Source organism: Chlamydotis macqueenii, chromosome 12, assembly GCF_036417535.1.
Source record: "Chlamydotis macqueenii isolate bChlMac1 chromosome 12, bChlMac1.mat, whole genome shotgun sequence".
Classification (NCBI taxonomy): Eukaryota; Metazoa; Chordata; class Aves; order Otidiformes; family Otididae; genus Chlamydotis; species Chlamydotis macqueenii.
In genome coordinates this window covers 9,277,115-9,300,842 of record NC_141567.1, presented here as the reverse complement: position 1 = coordinate 9,300,842, position 23,728 = coordinate 9,277,115, and the positions used below count along the sequence as shown (strand labels likewise).

At 40.9% G+C, this 23,728-nt stretch overlaps 1 protein-coding gene across 3 annotated transcripts in view; it reads right to left on the bottom strand.

Annotated features, from left to right (window-relative positions):
• Window positions 1–23,728, bottom strand: part of ARNT2 (aryl hydrocarbon receptor nuclear translocator 2) — a 105,337-nt gene that overhangs the window by 14,248 nt on the left and 67,361 nt on the right. For all 3 annotated transcript variants that reach the window (XM_086757381.1, XM_086757383.1, XM_086757382.1), the window contains 7 exons: window positions 19,149–19,225; window positions 17,522–17,656; window positions 16,570–16,644; window positions 12,482–12,633; window positions 5,031–5,103; window positions 4,751–4,874; window positions 625–724 (listed from right to left, as the gene is read on the bottom strand). In XM_086757381.1, coding sequence (XP_086613507.1) covers window positions 625–724; window positions 4,751–4,874; window positions 5,031–5,103; window positions 12,482–12,633; window positions 16,570–16,644; window positions 17,522–17,656; window positions 19,149–19,225 — 736 coding nt within the window. The remainder of the gene's footprint in view (window positions 1–624; window positions 725–4,750; window positions 4,875–5,030; window positions 5,104–12,481; window positions 12,634–16,569; window positions 16,645–17,521; window positions 17,657–19,148; window positions 19,226–23,728) is intronic.

Here is a 23,728-nt window from a genome sequence, read left to right as displayed (position 1 = left end):
GCAGGCAAACACTTAAACTTCAGATTAGCCAAATCTGTATTGCCAGCTGGTAGGCAACAGCATGAATAACTCAAAAATGCCTTGAAAAATGCTGGAGCACCACCTGATGTGTATTTGGAAGGTGCCTTAGAAAACAATTCACGCCTATGTTCCAGTTCTCACCAGGGTCTATGGATGAAGCACCCCTCTGTTCCCTTTACTAAGGGGTTCACGCTGATGCCCTTCAACGCAGCCTGCAGAAGTACTGACAGCTGTAAGTGCAAAACAATTCTTTGCACGTTCATAGCTTGGTTGAATGTTCCTCAGATCTCTGAGCCTGCCCCATCACCTCTCAGATTTATTTCCCTTCATGATCTGTTGCTGCTTCCTAGCTTTTTTCCAATTACATCATCATGGCAACAACTATCTACTTACCAGCCCCTATTTTTTAACAGAGATATCCAAATCACGTCAGCTTGTAAGCCCAGCCTAAGTGTTGCAGGAGTGAAGTGTACACAAAGCGAAGTTCTTTGATGTAAAGAAAGCCCTTGCACCTTAGGTTGGTTTTGTTTTCACTAGATCAAAGGGGCACTGTCTCCCTCTATCAGACAGAAGCCGATACGTTCAGGATCTGGACTACAGTACCTGAAAGTCTTTCCTGAATGTCCTGGCTGAAACGGGCTCCCCTGGGAGTAAAGCTGCTGGTTTCCCGCTGTGGATGCCGAGGCCATCATTTTTTTATCTGCTACAAAAGAAAAACAAATCACAGAAAGAAAAGTTTAGGGGATGAGAAAAATGAAGGCAAAATTAATTAATGAGAATTGCAATGTCTATACGCAGCAGGGATTTTTTCTTTCCTTCTTAAAGCTTTAAGAAGCAGCCCTGTGGAACACATTAAGAATGACACAGAAGGGCTATATGACAATTTAGTATGAAACAAGAGACACAGCTGGTTTGTGTCTACTTCATACCCCCTTTCAGGATGTACCTCATTAATGCTATTGTTTGCACGAACAGAACACTGCTATGTGCCCTCCAGTCACACAGCCCAGACCTTCTCCGTACCCACTGGAAGCTCCTCAGGAGCAGGGGGAACAGGAGACAGAGCGGCTGTGTCTGCAGCAGGGAGTGATGGGTGCATGAGTTCCAGCTACAGATTGGAAAGGGGAACAAAAGATGGGAGAGTCTACCTGGAGGAGTGTCACATGAAACAAGCCTGGTCTGACACACATGCACCTCTGTGGCCTACCTGGGGATGGCCTCAGGTGAGGGTACATTTCCAGCTCCGGAAGAAGCCTCCCAGAGCTCCTGCTGTTATTGCAGCCTCTTTGCACCGAGGCAGCAGCTGAGGGCCCACACCTCGCTGGGTTAAACGTCCCAAGGAAAGGCATCAAAAAGCCCCTGTCCTAACCAGCTGACAGCCTGCTTCCCTCCAGGACAGCTGGAAAGGAGTACCCAACTCTCCCAGGCAGCCTGGTGGGGTGCCTGCAGATCTCAGCGTGAGCACCTGCCAACCTGGGTGATCCTACAGCCTGCATTTCAGTCTGATGGGTGGCTGGAGGCACTTCGCTTTTGAGTGTCTGCAAGACTTACACACCTGAGCTGCAGCAAGGCAAAACGCTGGTCTCTTATGGATTTTGCTGTCCTGTATGTGGCTTGAGGGAGCCATGAAATAGGATTCAAGTATCCCAGTGGGGTGTAAGACAGAATGGCGTAGTGAATAACACACACATGGAGATGCCATTAACTTTTATAGTCTACTCTTAATGTGGCAACTGGAGACCAATCTCTAATTGAACGAAACGAGATTGGGTGAACAGTGCCATTTGGTCCCTTAATTTAATCTTCTGGCACTGGATTATACCAAAGCCCAGGGAAAACTCACTACTACTACTTTTCTTAAAGTCTGCTCCAACACCATTTATTCAGTGTCCTCATCTTCCCCTCCAAGCGCAAAACACCACACAGCTCGCTGATGGCTTTGCAATCATCTGTTGCTACACACCTCTGACAGGCCCAGAGTTACTCTTGCTTATTTTCCCCTTTGCTCTTTTCAGATTGACACTCATTTCACAAGACGATTGCCTGGACACAAGGCCCACTCAACTCTCAAGTAATACAAGTATTTGTTAGTTCTGCCTAGTTTTTGGAGACCTTATGAGTATGGCTCACCAAAGGCCTCCAACACACACCAACTCTTCTCTGTTAGCTAAGTTCTTATGTTATGTTCCTTAAAAGAATCTAAGCTCGCTTTCCCAAAGAAAAAAAGTCACTTCAAATTACCTCCCAGGAGCCTCTGAGAAGGAGAACATATGCCACTGATGCAAGCTGTCATTGCTTTTCCTCTGTAAAGTAGAAATTTGTAGAAATTCCTCACTGGCTACAAATTGCCCAGCACAGACACCAAGTCTGGGCTGCAAACCTGCACTCTCACATAAGGAGGAAAAAAAAAAAAGTAGGGGGACAGAGTCTAGAGCAGGTTGCGTATGTAGTAGGAAGAACTGAGAATTGGTTGGGATATCTCTGAGAAGGACAAATGATTTTGCCTTTTTTTGCAGTAATGTCATTCTTGCATGTGACATCCCATTTTCTAAGGCCACCCTTTAGAGAGACACCAAATTCTCAGGGTTGGAACAGGCTGTGCCAAAATCCTGCGGGTACTTTAGATCTTTGAGAACAACTCACCAGCAAAATTGACAGTGCTCTAAATGAACTGGAATTCCTCAAGTGGAGCAGAGTTGCCATGACAGCTACCGGGGTCTGTGCCACAGGATGAGGCCAAGACAAAGGGAATGGCTAAACTAAATTTAGCAAGCAGCTAAATCTGCTTTAAGATCTCTTTCCTGAGTTACACCGAATGCTCTTTAACCTCTGGAACTGTCCCACATCTCTCCCAGACATATTCCTGCTCAGGACTTTACACACCACTACTCTGCTCTCACCTTCAGTAGAGCACTAAAAAAATCTATTGTGTTCTGGTGTTTTACCTGCATCCTTAGATCTGTTTCTCTTTAAACCCCATCACTTTACTGGCCAATGATATGCCCTTCTCCCAGTAGGACCCAGAACGAAGATCTCCGTAAAAATGGCACCATCCTGTGCCTCAAGGCACTTGCTTCTTCTCCTCATTTTTGTTTTTTAATTATGTCTAGCCACTGCATGCAATTATGGTAACAATCTCCTTATGTCAAACTTGTATTTGTACAGAATGTAGCAGAGAAGGAGACTGGGTATCAACATAATGCAAATGCCTTGCAGGCAGCATGCAGGTTTGTCAATATTGGTTTTGGACAGCGTGCCTCATCTCTAACTGTGAACCATCTCTTTTTACCATTCAGAGAAGACCTTGATCACAGCTCCCATGAGAAACTCAGATAGGGTCCGTGTCCCAAAAAAAGCATAGCCTGTAAGTTGATAAGAATGAAAAGAGAAATGGCATTTCCAAGAACATAACCTCCCAGCTATCTCACAGCCTGCTGGACCCTTAGCCCTAAACCCCTCCTCACAAACAGTTGAGAGCTGCCTGAAAAAGAGCCAATAAGGCAGCCAAAAAGCAAGATGTTCTTGCCTGGAAAAACATATTCTGGTGTTTAACGCTGGAATCTTGCTACCTTCTAATGGACCCCTTTTATGGCCTCAGCTGTTGACTTCGCTGTTAGAGTACACAGACAAGGATGAACAGGAATAACAGAGAAGTCTCAGCAACAGGAGGACAGAATATCAAGTCTATCCTGCAGTTACAGTGCCTAAAGGCCAAGCCAGGCATAAGAAACCAACGCAGTGAGGTCATCTCCCAACACCCCTGGAGTCAAACCCTGTGGGCTGTTTCCTTCACGCACTGCGTGACACTTGCACATTGATTTATTTAAAACAAATGTAAAAACTTCTCTTTTTCATTGAGGACAGTTAAGAACAATAAACAATTAATGAGTTCTTCCACGAGCAGTGGAATTAATGAGCCTCTTTTCCTACAGATATATTTCGGATGACCTCTTCAGCTGCCAGCCTTCTCAATGACTTCTGTCTGTTAGGGCAACAGGCAGCATAGGTTGGAGTTAGAGTCAGCTACATCTGTCTGACAAGTTGCCTGCTACCTCTTGGAAAAGGGCTGGGAAATCCCTCAGTGAGGGCACTCAGTAAGGACTCTTTGTCCTCACAGTAGTTTTCACAAAATTTTGGAGAACATACTATTTCTGAGACTCCTATCACTCTTGTAAGAACTTACCAACAAGTCAAAAAGTTGTGGGGAAAAGAGCAAGGACTCACAGACAGGTAACGTGACTGGAGATACCTCAACTGACCAGAAAACAAGTATATTATTACACTTCAAGGTAGCATATGCCTCAAAGGATCAATGCAAAAGCTGGCGGTTTGATAAAAAAACTGCAGCCCTATCTTAACGCTACATGGTAATTTTCTTAATCCATGTCTATTTAGAGAGATGAACTCACAACTGCTGTTTAAGAAAGAAAATATCTGCTTAGAAACGACAAGTTCTGCTCAGTACCTTTAGTATCTACAAGCACTGCTTAGGGTGCTAGTGGCTCTGGTGATACGAAAGCTGGCCTACCCTCCTTGAATTTACTCCTCATCATCTTCAAGGGAAATATCAACTGAAGGGAAATTCTAGGAAATGTCCTGAAGACTAACACTGCTTGGAAATTTCCCTGCCACATTGTAGTTTCTCTTAATTCTCTCAAAGTTGTGCTCCACATGATGTAACAAAGCTTAATGCAGTATTAAAAATTAAATATCAGAGACATTCACTTACAAGCAGTTATTCCAGCAAACATCTCAGCAAATCTAGGATCTCTCTCTTGGGAGAAGATAGCATCAGGCTTTTCCACAGCTTTTCCACCCTCGTGAACGTTAGCTGGTATACTTGGAACAGGCACCTGTTGAGATACATAGAGGAAGGTAATTCCCTCCATCATATTTGCCAAAAGGGAATTCAGGCACAGTCACAATGTATTTTTAATTTTGCTGAAATCTGCCATTGCTTTAGGTTTAAAAGTTCGGAGGCACAAAAATAAAAACTTGTGAAGTTTCACCTGAGATAAGTCATAGGATGACAGCCCATCTCTTTGATGTACTTCAAGTTCTGCTTGCTGTTGCTGAAGTTGTCTGCAAAGGAGACAAAATTACTTCATTACAAAAACCAATTAAGATACAAAAAGGAACAGCGATGGTCTCCTAGTTTATACTCCGAGTGAAATGTCTCTCAGATTATTTAGTAAATCCTTTCCTGTGAGATTCATCTGTTTTTAAAGCTTTCTCACTGAGAAAGCCTCACCACAGGAATGTCATAGGGCATATGAAGAGTTTTACTGTAACAGCATAGAAATGTAAGTGGGTAAGTGATGGAGGATGGAATGCAACCTCCTTATAAAGGATTTAAGAATTCACTATTAAGACATCAAGAATGTCTTCCTCATGTTAACGATGAATATACCAGACCTCTTCACTGATCCTACAGAAGTAAACAGGAAACCTCCACTAGCATGAACACAGAATTATGCCAGTCAATAAGAAAAACTGATCAAAGCTGTCTGAAGCATGCCAGACCAAATGCACCAACCTGCTGAGTTAGAAAGAACTGCACAGAAATCCTTTTTTGTAGTAAAACCTATTTAAGATGCTTTGGTTCTACTCTGCTTAGGATCCAGGTCCAGATTCTATTCAATTTTTGAAAGCTTTTAAAGCAGTGAACGTCCAGAAATAAATTGCTTGTGCTACTGTATAAAATGAAGACATTACATAAAATCAAACAAATGCTAGAGAAAACACAAGTCTCCTTTTCAAGCTAATCAGAATGGAACAAAAAATATCAGTTTTTAAAATGAGATAAAAATCACTGGAAATAATAGCCTTAATCCATTTATATAAATTTAGGAAAAAATTAGATGTGCAGCAGCAACTAAAAAAATACTTCAAAAGAAACTGCCATAGCCAAGAAACACTGGGGGGCATATGCCAGAATGAAGAACTTTAGTGTTGAAAACTCTGCAGATCCTTGAAATGCATTTGATTTTTGCTCAGTGTCAGGTGCTGTTACTTAACTACGACAATTAGCCAGTATCAACAGATAAAATCATTGGAAGTCGTGAGGATTAACTGACAGGTGACCTGTAGGGACAGCATGCAAGTGGTGCTAAGTCAGGCACAGTCACACTCTACATGTGCAAATATTGCCTATTTATTAAAAGGTACAGATCTTTTATATAGTTTTAGTAAATCTAGCACATTGATCTTCTGAATCCATTTCTTCACTTGTTTTTTTTTTCTTAATTTTGAAAGGACACAAATTCCTAATTTAAAAACAAATCAGAGACAGTTATGTTAATTGTTGCTATTAGAAATTTTGAAGTTACTGTAACAAAACAACTTCTGCACAAAAAACCACTATGCAGTAGCGTTTATCAGAAATAAACCCCAATCCTTTTGAAAAGACAGGCAAAAGTGTTACTGATGCATTAAGACCAGAATTTTACCATTAAAATGTGAATTTATGATTTCTTGTTTGGACTCACACCATCCGCACGTTGGGTCATTAGGAATCTCACTTCTCTGAGCATAGGTTTGTGTGATTGTTTGCCGACAGACAAACCCAGCTTTGTCCCATGGCCGAGCTGGGACAGCAGAGCGTGAGAGCCACGTGACCTTGCCAGCACAGCGCTGGGTTTGAGCTGTGCCCAGGCTGGAGCCTGATGAGGAACAGCCCTGAACAGCATGGCCAAAGCATCACCTTCACTTCACAACTTTGTGCTGACAGCAGCTTGCACTCAACAGGCCGGCTGATACAGGAACAGCTTGAGATTTCCCTGTAAAAAGGAAAGGCTTCGCCGTGGCCCTTGTCTGAAGAAGCATCGCTGCCATGGAGAAGGCAGAGTCCCTTGCTCTGGCACGGGCCAGTCCCACGAAGGGCACTGAACCAGCCTCTAGGGTGAAGCTGGGAGTTTGCTGGCATTGCAGCATCTCAAGGAAGACTGCCTGTGTAATGACAAAAAACCTCAGCAGCTGTGACATTATCTGAATGTTTTGCACTTTCCATTAACAGTTACTTTCTGTCACTTCATCAAAATTAGCAACATTACTTCTGGCTTGAGGATGCGCAGCTAGCATACTGTCTCTGTAAGGCTCTCTGCTCAGTTAGCAAAGATGATATAAACCCCCCCCCCCCCCCCCCAATTATGCCAAAGATCAGAGATTAGGGTGAGACTGGAGTTGGACTGACCCCCCCCAAAAAAAAAAACCCCAAAAAAAACCCCCAAAAAACAAAGCTTGATACTTGCAAATGATACTTGACAGTGGTCACTGATTCTGTGTGTTTCTGGCCGCTTTCTGAAGGAAAAAAAATCACCTAATGGACAGGAATTACACACCACCTGGGCTTTCCCTCACAGAAACACTATAACATGATGAGATTTTGCAAAATAGCAAGATCATGGATTTGAAATTCTGGAAAATTAGGATATATTTTTGGCCACTGGCTTGAATTTTAGATCTTTATCCAAATCTTCTTTTCAGTTTTGAACTAGATAGATCCAAATGTCAAGGGATTGAGAGACAATCTTGCAGACAAAGTTAAATGACAAATTAGGCACAAACTGATGGGAATGTGAGGGACTACTCAAACAAGCTACTGACGTATCAGATTTTTCCATCCCTTGATGCTTTTCAGAAGACACTTTGCTCAGACACCAGCTTCTAAGGCTTCAGGGCAAATTGGATAAAAATCTGAGACTTGCAACAAACAGAAGGTTGGAGTAGATGGCCAAAAGCCTTATGTTAGCCTTACGGTGTAAGAACACATAATTCATAGAATCACTTTTTTCCTATGGGTAATGTGCAAAAAAGAGTCAGTCTTCCAGGTCATCAGAGCGCCATGGATCTTCAACACAATTTTAGCAAACAGAAAATTCCTAAAAATTACCCCTGGAATGCAAAGAAATTCTTTGTTCGCAAGCATAAAACGCATACTTTTCCAAGAGAACGATGGGAGGTAATTTAATCATGGCAAATCTATGGGGAAGTTTTTCTAAATACCACCCTGTGGACAATAAGCACCCCCTGAATCCTGTTGTTAACGTGAAAGCTAATTACACTGTTTCATTTGCTTTTATTACCAGCGACTTGGTGTGTGTGTCAATAAACAGCACATTAGGTCTCTTCTGTTCCGTATAAAGTATGTTTTCTTGATTCAGCCATATACATACAAATGAGCCAAACAAAACAGCATACTTACTAGTTATTTGTTTTGTAGGCACTTCTCTAACTTAGTGCTCCTTTGCCCTTCTCTACCTTTCATCTCTAATACTCGTTAAGCTGCAGTACAATATAAATACCAGAATGTGTTAGCAGCACTGAACTTTGGGAACAACCTCCCAAATCCATTTCCTATGAAAAACAAATACTTAAGTGTATCTTCACTGAACTCTGTGCAAGCTATGCTGCACTTAATTAAGACTGAAATGCCAGGCCAGGTTAGCATCTTCTGCTGTCTTTTGTTGCTATTGCATAAACAGTCAAAGAGATGCTTGAAACCTGAAAGAAACTGTGGAACAACTCATGGACCAGCTGACCAGGGAGTGCTGTTGTCATGGTTGCTTCAGACGTTGCCATCTAACCAGCCCTCTTGACCAAACAGCCAGCACATGAAGGTCCCTTCAGTTACCCAACTGCTAAACTGTACTTGTAGGGATGATACAGAACAAAGGATTATTATCAGTTCGGGCAAAACTCAAACTGCCTTCTGTCTTTGAAATCAAAACCCAAACTATCCTTGGTTTCGATTTCAGTTTCACAGCTTCAAAAGGAGTAAATGAAAGAGAAGTTTCCTGGCTCTACAGGATACCCAATACAGCAAGTAAGGTATTGTCTGGGTCAACAGAGGACTCTGCCTGTCCCGCAGGAATTCCTGGCTCACCCACAGGTTTGGTACAAAACTGGTAAAGCCCTTGGCTTGAACAAGGAATGGTTGAGCAAATCTGAAGGTTTTGATAGTTAATTCAAATTTACTTCAGTAAACGTATTTGGAGGAAAAGGGAAGATTCTGTGAAAGTTTCTTTGACACTGGAGGGGATTTCAGCTGAATTAATCTCTGTCAATGAACACTGAAGTCACCTGTTCCTTTTCCAGGCATCAGAGTAACCAAAAAAGGATTTGAACTTTAAAATTAACAGTCTCTATGGTGGGAGAGAAACAATACTACTGTATTCCTATGAAGCTATTTAATGTAATACAGGCACAGATGCTTCCTGTGTCTTGTCTGGACAAGACGGGAGTAATAAAAGCCTTGGGGCTGCCATTGTAAAATCCTCTTTCAGAAACTCTCAAAATCTCCCTCTTTTAGCCTACAGTTTCAGTGTCACACCTGTGAAAGGGTCTGTCTTACACTGGCCTTGACACATCAGATAGCCCACAGGTGGCACGGCGATCATGAAAAAGCCAGTCTTTAGCACCACGACCATAGACTGGAATTTTATCAGAATAGTTGACCTCTTTAGTATTTTGGCCCATGAGAATCCAAAACAGAAAGCATCTCTCCCACCAGTGTGGGCTGATTCACCCAACAGGCTGCTTCTAGCAGTGACCTGTGCCAGCTCTCCCTGAGACAAGAATCATGAGACTCAGGACAGCTGTAGGATTCATAAATGCACACAGTGCAACATAGGAATTTGGGGCTTACAAAAATGAAACATCAGGATTTCTGCAAAGGTCAGAAAAATATCTTTCTTCTCTCTCTCTCAAAAGACTTTTATATAGTTTTATCTGTCATCATGACAGATTATTTTATTCAAACGCTGCTCTATGTGTACGTTAAATAAACGATGATCACAATTATTATTTCTTTTTGGAAATCAAACAGTCCCAGCTACACAGGAAGATGCAGTCAAGCGGAGGACTCATCTTTCCAGCCAAACCCAGCACAAATGCAAAACGTTAAATGCTTCACTTCTCCAGGAAGTTTCTCTTGGATTACTACACCCAAGCGAAACTGAGAGAAGTTTTCTTTTTTTTTTTTTTTTGCAAGGAACTAAGTGAACATTTGAACCTAATGCTTCATTATGCTTCTGCACACCAAAAGCAAGTTTGGAAAGTTGACTGTTTGAAGCTCCAAAGGAGTATCCTTATTTAAAAAAAAAGAAGAAAAGAAACTAAACCAAACAAACAAACCAAACCACCACCACCACCAACAAAAATCAATTCATCCCTCCACAACTGGAACCACCACTGCCCTCTACAGTCTTTTGGGAAAACGCCGTTCACCGACCAACTCGAGAACTACTCCGTTAACAGATACAGATGTGTGTACTGTGGCTTTAAACTCTCTGAAGTTAAAAACTGATTTAAACCTAGATCTTTTGGCTACATCATCTTTACAATTTCATGCTGAATTTTTAACTCCCTCAAACCTGTATTTCATGGAGCTGGCTAGGTTATATCAGCGCCAGACAAAACTTGTCTCTGTGCAGAACAGCCTACAGTGGAAGGCTGCACAGTGGAAGGCAGCCTGCCTGGTGTCCATGAGAAGCACTTTGCTGGACCCAGAGCATCTGATACCTCCACTGACACATTAAGATGGCCACAAACACTGGGGTTGGTGCTGAACAACCAGTTCCAGCAGGCGCATAATGAGGAGGCGGAAATCAACAGTTACGATGACGTACAACTCCCCAGGGCATCTAGGAAACTGGAAGTCAAAACATGACCCTAGATGTTAAAAAAAAAAAAAAATCCAGGATCAGGCAGGAACAGCAGTACATTACAGTAAGTCCTCTTTGGAAATCCGTCTGAGAAGTGGGAGAGAACAGGGGGAAAACAGAAAACAGTTTGAATAATGCATTCTTTCTACTATTCAAAAGCAGATGTAGAATGGGCTGTATCTTGCCATAAGACCAGAACTTTTTCAACACGACAGGAAAGACGGAACATCCTCTGTCAAAGTAGCAGCAGACAACTTCCATATTAGGCCAGCATTTCTGGGTTGTTATTCAAACCTAATAAGAGAGATATAACAAGAGCTAGAATCTGGCGCAGCCCTACTCATCACAGCAAGCACTGCGATGCCAAGCTGAACAGTATAGTGGAGGCTCGGAAAAAAACATTCACAGAGTCAACACAATGTAAGTCTACAGCCCCACTTTTTGATCTGTGGACTCATAGGATCAAAGCACAATTAAGCCAGCCTGGGACAGACTTCAGAAGTCACTTTTTATTGTGCAGGCCTGTTTTTGCATACACAAATTATTTGGAAAAGAAATACGGGCCAGCAGAAATCTGGAAGTATCTATTTTGATGCACAGTGCAGACAGGGAAATATTTAGCTGTCTGATTTCAAGACACATTTGCTTGTTTTCAATGAGCTTAATTATTCGGTTGTTTAGGCCCAACTTTTTGGGTATGCAGAAAAAACCTAAGCAAAACAATTGTGATGCTGGCTTTCAAGTGAGTGAAAGCACAGCCCTTCTAGCTCAGGTATGTGTCAAGTCCAAAGGAGCAAGTTAAGGAACACTCAGGGACACCTACTAGACTTCTAAGTTGAAATGCCGAAGTCCCAGGGGTTTGGTTTTGCAAGCTCTCAGCATGCATCTCCACTAGAAGACTGCTTCTTCAGTATTTCCATTATAAAGTCTGACAGGTTGAGATCTTAAAACCAGTAATTTCCTCCCAGCTAAAAACCTGGCAAAGAATCTTTGGTTAGACCAGAAGCAAATTTTGTTTTAGAAACAGCCTAAGTTTAAATTGGGAAGAAGGAATATTTATAAAAAGACCCCACACTATATAGCAATGGCTTTATCAAGGCCAGATTAGCTTCTGCAGTTACTGGCTCAGAACTCGGGAGGCTCCAAAAGCTCCTCTGCTCAGTGTTGAACCTGCACTATACTCCTACGGTCCCCTCCTCCTAGGGGGGGTCCAATGACAGATTTTTAAAAATACTAATTTAAAGACAGGATGATTTAATTCCCTTCTTAAGATAAGGGGTCCCCATAGTTGGGGATATTCCACCAGATCTTAACGGAGTATCAGGAACCCCTCCCACTCAAGCCTACTAGGAAATGATTTTGCCAGCTTTCACAGCCGTAAGAGCATACGCAGCCCACGGAGAAGATGCTCAGGATTACAGAATGGTATGATCACAATGAACACAGACACACAATTTTCTCTTTGGCTTAGGAATCAGGCTAACTTCCCTCCAGTATCAGGACAGCTGGTCTGTGCTAGTTTAAGGCAGCCTGAACTGAGATCAATGGGCTTATCTAATGACAAAACAGAGAAGTGACGTTTCTCCCCCAGTGCAGCCATGCCCTAGAAGCACTGCAGGATAACGACACAGAGAAACAGCTACACTGTGAGACCTCATGATGCAGAAAAACCCTGTTACAGAGAAATAAATATACCTAGAAACAGGCTACCAAAAAATTGGAATGCGCTTTACAGGAAAAAGCAGTGCTTAAATTCTTTCAAAACCATGTACGTGAGCATCTGGAAAGGCACATACTTTACATTAGTGTTGGTGCAGATGATGTATTCAATCTCATCCGAATAAGGATTCTGAAACGTGAAGCTGCTGGTTCTGATCAGCATCCATTCCCGGTTTTTGGTACGAAAACGATACATCACAGACAGGACTTGACCTTTCAGTTTCACAACCTGCAAAACCATTTGGAAAGGTTAATAAAAGGAGATTGCTACCTGCTGTGCAAATGAATAGTGAACAGCAGTAACTGGTGTGTTTTAAACTTGAATTACAGAAAGCTATGGACACAGCAGGGAGATTCTTAATTTGAAGAGAGTAAGCGAAATCTGATTCATGTTTGCAGCTATTTCCTTTAGAGTGAAACTCACACTTTGTTGTATAAAAATGCCATTTTCCATCCTGCATGTAAGAAGAATACAGATTCAGTACAACCAACAGGTTGTGCTGTTATCCCAACAGGAAAGCTTTAAGAAGGTTTTAACATGGAATGCTTATCGAGAGATTGACAGAAACCAAACTGAGGATCTTTAAATATTTATATGTAAACAGTAAACCAAACATTGCAGCTGAAACAAAAACCCACAAGAAAAAAAACATTTTGAGGCTGACTATCTGCTCTCCTGCTTGGGTACCCAGCTATACAATTCATGTATGTGATACACCAAATCACACATCAGCATCAACATTTAGAATAAACATGATGGCGTTTTGTTTGTTTTGGTTTTTTTTTTCAAGACACCATAGGGTGGCAAAGTGCTACCAAGAAACACTGGCTTCTGGCTTTCAAAAGCAGAAAGAGTGAGCCAATGTTTGAATGGAGAGAACACCAAGAAGCCACTGTCCATTTTAATAGTATTAATGAAAACAGAGAGCAAATTGGTTGCTTGGACAGCCTATTTGTTTATAACTAAGAATTCAGATGTCTGTCAACACTCAGTTCAAACTCTGGTTTTGGTAGCTGAAGTTTTGCTGAAGTCAATAGCTGGGCACCAAGTGAGAATTAAGGAGCAGCCAGCTAAAGAAGTATGCTCAAAACAATACTTGCACCCTGGCACTGTAACCACATTTTATGTGTTGTCTAACAATCTTGGTTTAAGTCAGAAGGAAACTTACATGGTTTCAAGTCTTTCAGCTGGCACTTACCTGGCCTATCTGTGTTTATTTTTTATTGCTTTCCCACCAAGCTATCTCAGAGGTGCCTCGGGGAAGGAAAAGGAAGGTCTATTGTAAATAAAGGCCACATCTCGTTGTGGATCCTTAATCCTTATCCACTGGAATTCATTTTTAATTAGCTACCTGCAGCCTGTATTCTCTAAAAGTACAAATCCCAGTATTTACCCTCTGTCTTTATCGACATGCAATTGGATTAAGAAAAATGCTCCAATCCTGTTTTTTTTCTTTCAGAGCTCTGCATTTCAAATTGATCAACTGAATACAGGATTAAATGGAAAGAATGCAAATAAAAGACACAAAAAACTTTAGCAACGCCTAGGAAAGTTCAAAATAATACTGAGGTAAATGCCTTTTTTTTTTTTCTTTTTCTTTTTTTTTTTTTTTAAATGCTTTTGTAGTTTGAGTTCAGTGAGCAACACACTTTTATCAGCAATTTTCTACTACCACACCCAGGGTAAAAAACACAGAGCTTGTATAAAAGTGTCCAGCCTGAATAGCATCTTACTGGATATCAAATAGCTGTATTCTGGATCCTTTGATACCAAACTCTATTTGTTGATCTTGGCCTTGAGACTATCTTATTCTGGCCTGATTTTCCCACCCTGATGAATTAATTTATCTTCCCAAGGAAGTAAAAGCTTTGAGGTGGATACTGGCAATTGACCAAAAACTGCAAAACCCTCCCTCCTCTGTTATGCACCAACCTAGTTCTGATACTGTCAGCAAATTAGAAATGTCAAATTTTCACAGGGTTGTTTTTTTTTTTTTTTTTTAAATAGTGTTTATTGGAAATCAGTTACCTTTTTAATGAAGAGATTTCTAAGGCCAAACTAACAATAATAAAACAAACTGCAGTGATCTATTGTCCTGAAGTCTCAATTAAGCAAACACTAATTCTATAATAATATATAAAGCATAGAAATCACTGGTGGGAAAATCCTGAACTGTCTTATAACAGTGCACAAAAACAAGACAGCCCAAAAAATTTCAAAGTTAATGTTTAACCTTTACTTTCTTACATTCTTTGGAAATAAAAACCACCTGGTGCATAGCTGAACTGTTTTCTTCAGTCTTTTATTGCATGATTGAAATAACAGCCCAAATCACACTGCTACTGTACTGAAGAAAAATACACCGAAGGAGGAATTGCCTGCTAAAGAAACAGCACAATATTTTCACAGGTTGGACACAGGTCAAGTGAACAGGAACTTTCACTTCTAATGTGTATTTTTTTCCTGCTGTCTTTTTGTATGACCTTAAGCAAATCGTGTAGGTCCCCGATCCAGCAAATCATTTATGCACATGCCCAACAGTGAATGGTGACAGTGGAGTCAGGGATATGCTGGCAGCCTCCCACCGCCTGATCTGGCTCTCAGGGAACACAGGGAAGACCAAGTCGTTAATTTAAATGTTAGTTAGTTAGCCCTTGTGAGCCCCAGGCAATCACTTCAGAGATGTGTTTGACGTGCTATTATCCAGCAGCTCTCTTGTCATTGTCTCTTGGATAAATTAGTGGAATCAATCATTTGGGCATCAGTGAAAAACAGCGTATGTGTTCTTGCTGTTCTTGTGCCACTGATGTGATCAGGCACAAGTTCAGGGAGCTGAACCAGCTGAAAGCCAGTCCCACACCAAAGCAACCAGTCCCTTAGCGAGCCTACCCAGCAAGTCCCTCTGTGCCAGTATCAGGACAGTAGGAAGGGTGGGGAGAACGTCAGGGAGAAGAGTGGGAGTAGGACCCGACTCCTGGCGACAGCTACCCATCAGGTAGGTTCCCGACCAAGGTGGGGCAGAGATGACGACCTATTTCAACCTAACTCTCACAGGCTCCTGCCTGTGAATCGGCATCCCAAATACAGTCTTCAGCTGCTGTTCGAACTCAGTCTATCCAAGGGACATTGAAGTGGATGCAGAGCGCTCACACAGTCATTTCCCCTAGCTCAGCAGTGGGGCTGGTAGTCTCTGCTTGGGAGGTGGGGTGTGAGAAATAGCTTGGAGTACTGATATCTTACACTATCTCAAACACTTCTGCTGAGACCATAACCTCAGTTTCACAATCTATTCTATGGGCACAGAACAGCATTTAATTGTTTTCCCCAGAGAGGCTTTTCAAGCTCTGTTTTTGCATGCCATGCCTGAATAAATAGTTGGCTATAAGAATTATTTTAGGAGTCACTTCATATCCATGTTTCACAGCTGAAAATACATCTCAGCATCCAAGGCAAGATGGATCAACAAAACTTGTTAGAGCTATAGACTGTTGTCAGAAAAATCTGGAACCACTTAGATCAACTGAATCCCAGTAACCAGTTAAACACACTATGCTGTGCTTTCCAGGGCAGCAGGGAAGGCGCTGAAAAGACCAGCAACAAGTAGAAGGCTCAGAGAAAGCATTCCTACTGTATGTCTCAGACCAATTTGAAAAAATCAGCTCTACAACAAAATATATGCCTTTGATATAGCAGATGTAAATGTGGCCCACTGTAAAAATCAATCCAAATCAGTAACTCTTTCCATATGTACTTTGTTACTTCTCTCTGCATTTCGATTCTTGCATTACAGAGGGGTGTAACTACTTCCAAATCAACAGCCCATCTTGGAAGGTAAATACTTAACACACTTAACATCTATACAGGCATCTCCAAAACAGCTCTAACTGTGCAATGAACACTCATTTAATTTTTTGTAAAAAGAAAACAAAATGTATAACTAGGTGACTTATTTCTGAAAATACAGCCAGCGTGTGCTGCAGTTTTAAGTACAATTTATGCAGCTTAGCTTATTACTAAGCCATCAACAAATTGTTTCGCATCTCGCCACTCCTCCTGCATTACAGAAAAAATACCTTGAAATGTAAAATAAAAGCTACTTCTCTGAACAAAATAATAACAAAAATAATAAATAAACAGTGGAAGAAAAGGAGCAGGACGCAGCACCTGTTGGAAACTCTCTCTCAAATGGCTTTGATCTTCAGGATGGCAGAATTCTAAAATGTCTTTGCCCAGAAGATCCTGGAATAAAACATAAAGCTGTGTAAAAAAACCCAAACCACAACAGAAATCCCTGTGCAGATCTGCAAGTAATCCTTGCAGACACTAGATCTTTTACCCCTAATGGGACTACTCAGTTAATCGCGGATGAATCATACAAGCAAGGTTTGTAGGCATCATGTCCCACATTACATCTGTACTGTTATACAGATATACATATTTAAAAACAAATTTTAAGTCCTTTTTAAAATATCTGTGAAATGGTGTCTTGAAGAGACTGACATCCTCTACTACAGCTCATTTTATGCCACTAATTTTTGTAAAAAGTTATTACAAAGCTACCTAAAATCCAAATAAATGGAAAAAACAAATGAGTAAGAAAATATTTTTGCCTCTAAATTGCAACTGTTGAGAGTCATCCAAGAGAGAGTTGTGGTAGTCAGGAGTTCATTTACTATTCTACTCGGTTCTGTGGCTAGCCTCCTATTCAGAGTAGCAGATGGAAGCCTAAAGGAAAATAGATGCCATAAATGATGTTTGCTTACTGTTCAATAGATTGGCAGAAGGAAAGATCTGAGGACTAAAACTCTCTCCAAGCACTGTTAACCCTCTATCACAGAAATGTCTTCGCTGGAAAACCGTGCAAGGTTTAAAGCACCTTGCTGTTAGAATGCTAATTGGATCCAAAAGGTATAAAAAGATATCCCACATAACAAAGGGGAAAACTGTAAATTTTAGAGAGGAATAAACAGCAAAGAAAAATGAACAGCATTTACTGCACATTGTGTGAGTTGTCAGCTACAAACATTTAATGTTTTGCCGCTTTTGTTTTTAATGCACAAATAGAATTTTCTTCACCAGCTCTAACCAGTCTCTGCATTTCCAGTGACTCACTGACCTGGGGCTGGTAGCCAATGACGCTGATGCACCTGGGGTCAACGAAGGTGATGACTCCATCAGAATTGTGCCTGGACAGGAACTCAGTGGGCACTGACATGCCGTTCATGTCCATGCACACTGGAGAGCTGGTTACCTAGGATCAATGAAGTCCACAGCATTTAGTCCACAAAACAGTCACCTTAAGTCAAATTTGATTACATAACTAAAGAGCAAAACCTGTTGGCAGACTGCTAACTAGTGAAGAAAGTCATAAATAAAACAACAGTACAGATAAATGACACAGAACAGTCTTGGGTCTAGGTCACAGGGCAAATATCTCACCCCACGGCACCTACCTAGGCTTAACAGCACAGCAGGAAAACAAATACAGCTGAAGTTCCCAAGGAGGAGGGATATAGTAAGGATATAAGCACAAATGGATTCATCTCACTTTGTGGCACCTTATTAAAGTTAGGCATCTTGGTTCCTAACTGCTGGCTTTTCTAATGTAACATGTTTTGACACTCCACTAATGTGACTTTCTCAGAAATCACCTTTCTTTGGCAGCTGTAACATAGGAATCCCCATAACTTCCTTCTCTCCAATAGCGGAATATCTTACCCTTGATTACAAAAGCATGATTAACCTAAAAAACCATCATGCAACACTTTCATAGCTCTGCCATCGCAACAGAGACACACTGCAGAAGTGCTAACACCTGCAGTAACGTGCAGGCTGTTCACTGCAGGTAAGATGGGTTTGGCACTTGTGCTCTAACAAAAAGGTCAGGCTACCTTGTCAGAAGGAGCGGTGCCATCCTAGCAGATGGCAAGGAGTGCAGGCCAACAGGAGAGCATGCAAGAGGCTCAAACATGTTCACCTATGGCAGAATTCCCAGACCAGGAAGATAAAAATTAGCCTCCCTGCTGCGGTGAAGGAGATTCACTGCAACTGGTCTAGCTCCTGCTCAGAACTCTCGTCAGCAATGGACAAAGGAAGAAAATGTAATACAGCGACTGCAACCGTCTGGACAAAAAAGAAGTAAAATTTTTATTCTCACAGTTCCCTTGACTGACATCACATCTGAATGCACAATACAATACACACTGAGAACAACGCTATTATCTGTGAAATGCCTCTTATCTACCTTATCTTTACCATTTTCACAGTAACTCCTGCAATCACAGGTTTTCAAGTAGTTGACTAGCCAGAGAGACAGAATGAATTAAAGAGTAGCAGGCAGCACATCACTGGCTTTGGGAGCCACTTTAACCTACCATCTGCAGCACCTGTACTCCCACATTTCTCACTGTCTACAATATCCCAGCACTATGCACCCTAGAGAATGGCAAGTCTGTAGGTGCCCATCTTCCAGGAGGATCTTTGCTGCTGTTATTGGATTAAGTACACATTTGCACCAAAATCACATTCTCATTTGGCTCTGTTAACATGTTCTAAATAAGTCACTGGCTGCACACAGACATCAAGGTGCTTTATATTTTGGAGGTGTGTTAAACGGTTAAACGTTACGGTCTAGTACCAGAACTTTGTGAAAACTAAAAAAAAATTGCACTATATGAAAAATCCTTTAAAACGAAACCATTTTGCTTTTGGAAGCAGTTTGTATAAGGAAAGACTGGCATTACCTGAAGCCTTCCTATTGCCACAAGGCAGTATTTACTACCTTGTCCCACATCAGCATCTTCTTCTGGTATAGTCATTCCTAGAGGAAATGAAAACAAATACTGTTATAATTAGGAAACTGGGATGAGCATAGATGCTGCTGGCCTGGTTCTGTACTATTCAGATGCTCTAAATCATACAAAATAACCTGTCTTCTCTGGGATTCAGGCATTATCTCTGGGTTCAGATCAGATGATCTTTCTCAGTCGTGCTCAATCCTACATACCTCACATGCACATACAGTACCCATAGCAGTAATTTTGGCTGCTGAAGACAAAGCAGATACAAAAATTCCATTATACACCAAGATGGACAGGAACGTTTCCATGAGTACTGCTCTGCAGCATGTTACTGGAACCATGCGGTCATTTAATATGGTGAATGCACACTATGTTCAGTTTTCTTTGTGAATAATATCTTATAATGAGCCTCAAAAACAAGGCACAGCCTAGCTTATTCACTAACTTCGTGCTCATATTTAACAGCCGGTTTTATTTTTTTCTATAATGGACTAAATCTGGGTCGTTATGTTGAAAGATTGAAACAATGTGGATGCTTTGCTAACAGTGCTTGTTTCACTTGTGTAACAGGAGTAACTATTATAAACACAGGAATAATTTCAAAACATACATGTGTACTGTTTTCCATCTCTGTTTCACAAATAGGAACTCTCAGATTAGCAGTGTTTGCTTGCTAGTTGACTAAGCCTTTAGTTAAAGCTTTCCTATTTCCCAACTCCAGGTTTGAGATAGTAATTTCCTATGAAGCACTTGAAAAAACAACTTCCAAGAGTGACAGTGCTGACTTACTTAAAATGATCTGCAAACTCTTTCACAAGGCTTTCCAAGGAATTTGGTCACAACAGGCAGTGAATCATCTAATAGGCACTTTACAGCATTAAAGAAATTAATTGCGAAGGGGCTACCAATTATGAAACAACAGCCACTTAATTCTCAAAATTTATAATTCCCAATGTAAGTCAATCTTCGGACCGTGCAGAGGATGACAGCATACAACCTTCTTAAATGAGGCCTTTGAGAAATGACTATAAATGCTGCTGAATGAACTGAACTAGTGTCTAAAGGAAGTTATTTTGTATCAAAATAATTGAATCTTATCTGACAATCAGTGTCTAAATAGCACTCTACAGGTATTTTTCATTTCTCATTGAGCTATATAATAAAATAAAATATACAAATTATGAAAGAAAAAACTCCGTATTTTTTGTATAATATATTCAAACATTATTTGCAATGGAATTCACAATTTTGGGGGCGTAACTTCATTCGCAGCCCCCAAGAGATAACTAGGATCTTCTCAGGGAATCCCAAGAGCTTTACAAAGAGGAGCATTATTGTCCTTTTTAACACATGGGAAACTGAGGTGCAGTATGAATTTCAAGGACACACTACAAGAGCTGAGCATAACCCCTTTGTCTTCTACACAATGATCTCGCTATCCAGAGATACAAACATGGCCCTAAATAACTCCTTCGCTTCTAAACCTACATGATATCCCTCACCAAGCGCTGGGATACTCTAAAATGTTTTCTTAGAAGCTGTATGAGAAGATCAAGGTGGCAGCATGTTGCCTTAGGAGTACATGTTAAGGAACCAATTATTAAACGTGTAAGTTAAAAATAACAATGAGTGGAATTGCCACATTGTTTTGCAATGAAACATTACTTTGTGCTTCTGACAAAGGTCCCTCTTGTGGGCTACCAGGAACCTAAACTTTCACTCAAGATCCTCCACCTGATTTAGAACATCCTTGAAATGAAGACAACTTGCCTTTACTGTCCCTGCAGGACTGTTTTGCACTGCCTGTAGTTTATTAGGTCCTTGAAGGAGTTAAATTACAAAACCCTGTTTCAGTATTTCACACACCGCTATTCCAGTCTCTTTTCCGCTACACACCAGGCAAATCACAAACAAGATCCCAAACACAAATAAGTCCCATGCTCTGAGACACCAGCATGCTGTGAAGAGCATAAACCACTGACATGGTTAACTACAGTTAAGAGATTCACATTACAGAACTATTTTGTTTCCCCTACTTCTTGTGTTTACACATAACTATTTCTTCAATACAAGACTTAAAAATTAGCTAACAACAGCTCCAATAGGCAAAGGAACTGGATTTGGCTGCCTCTTGAGAAAAAGAGAGAAAATTACCCTATAAAAGCAGCAGCAAACGTATCTTACAAAACTAAACCTAAGCTCCTCCACATGAGCAACTTCAATTTTAAATAGATAGAAAATGGTCAACTGAGAATTGTGTGCAGTTGCAGGGGATGAGAAATAGAAGACAGCCACTTGATCTGACGAAATCGTGACCGGAGGCGTGAACTGAGAGCCGGACAAATTAAATGATGCAGCAGTTCAGGAAGGAGTCAGAGGACATTGACTCTGCTATGAAAGAAATGCAGCAGTGTACAAAACCAACCATGGGAGGAAAGCAAGCACAGGAGCAACTGAAATTGACCCAACACTTTGGCTGGAAGGTGTCAGCAGCGACTGCATCCCTTTAGGAGATGGATGAGGAGTCTCTCGCTCCTCAGCCCTGAACTCGGTACCAGGGCAAACCTGCAAGTTCAACCATCAGCTGAAAGCACAAACATTTTAAAAGCTAGTGCCTGAAGCAATCATGGCTACATTCAGATAGCTCAGTACAGGTGGTCCGATTTCAGAGACAGCGAATCCTCCTTCAAGAGGATTTTCTTGATGGATGCCTGGTACTTCTGGGAGTTAGGCCACACAGGGGCCTGAGTGCTGTTTTAAGGAAATAATTCTAAGCATTCCAATTGGATAACTTTAACCAAGAGAGCCCTTTTAAGCACAGTTTTCCATTTGAGAAGGACAAATTTAAAGTATTTTCCCTTGACTTCAAAAGCTTTTTCAATTGCTTCCTTAGCAGCACAGTGCATTGCAAAGGACAGCAAAGACACCCAGCTGGATGGCTTCCACTTCGTACAATCTTTTTTCTGCAGCTTTCAACAACGCTTTCCTTTTTAGGAACTTAGTCCATGCTTGCTACTACCCAAATAAACTCAAAGCAACATAAACAATCTCCAAAATTAAACCTAGATAAGAAACATTATTTCTGATGTCACTCTGTTGACAAGGGAGGCTCTTGTTCTCATTTTCAGCTTTTTTTTTTTTTTTCCCCCCCAAGGTGGATTACATTTGGTCTGTATATTGCACTGGAAAATGTATTAGTCGGGTTATCCCGCAAGACACCCTATGTTTAAAAAAAATAACCTACCTGGAATTAATCAATACATGAGCCAGTGAATTGCTAAGCTTTCCCCTAAAAGTGCCTAGAGTAAAACTACGACTGTCTGCTCGTTTGCAATGTAGATGCTATTACTGACAACATTCCATAAAGGGAAATTGTTTTCTTTTCTCTCTTGCTGATACCAAAGTTTCAGCTGTGGGTGAGCTTATGTATGAGACACATTCATAGACTGACTTTTGATTTAGCTTACTTCTTATTGAACATACTCCAGTATGGACAGGTAACTACAGATATGTCTACTGTGCTTAATACCAGTTTGTCCAGCTCCTAACGTAATGTAATACTGGCTCCTTAACATCACTAAGCACCATCAGTATCTCCAAAAAAAAGTTGCAAAAGCCTCCAGGAAAGCAGCCATGAAACTGATCTTTAGGAGGCATCAACAAAATAAACATACATGAGTTATTCACATTCTTTAACTGTAACCCTGAGAGAGGATTTATTTCTCAACACCAAATATATGCTCCTCCTGAATAATAAATAAAGTGCTATGCTTGTTCAAGTTAATATCAACAATTTGCAAAGCTAAGCCTGCGACTGAGCATCACAAATAGAATGCTATGCTGCTAGAGGTTATATTTAATTTCCAAGTGTCCTTTACGCCAGCAAACAGTTTCCCACAGGACAACGGCATGTGTTTGTGTGGACATAAGGAACTTTTTAGTTTTCCCAATGAGCTTGGCTCTAACAGTTGGCTCTAACAACAGAACAGCTTCATTTTCTGCCTTCTGTCTCTATCCTTCTGCCCCATATTTTCTGCGAGGTACAGAACAGTGTTAGTGAATTTGTGGTTTTACTTCACTACATTTAAAAATAAATTATTTATGAGTTGTTAGAAGGATGTAATTTAAGTGTCCAGTGGTCACCAGCAATGCCCTGTTAATGCCTATCTCCACCAGAACCATTACTGATAGTTACATGCCCGTGCCTGAAACTCACTGTGTGACTTTATCTCTCACACACAACAATGGAAAAAGGCTTTCACAAAAATAGACTGTGGATGTTTACAGCATACCAAGGAAAAATCTTGTGAAAAATCCCAAAACCCTGAAATTGTTTTTTTTTTTTTAATTAAAAAAAAGCCTTAGAAATGACAGTACTGCAAAGAATATTCAAGCAACTATTTTATTTTGTATTGGAAGAGGGAGTACTTCGCACAAACGTCCAGATTCTGGCCAAAACTTTAAAATAACCTAACAGCTTTGGCATGCTGTGGTTAAGACGTTACCGTAAGTCTGACTTGGAA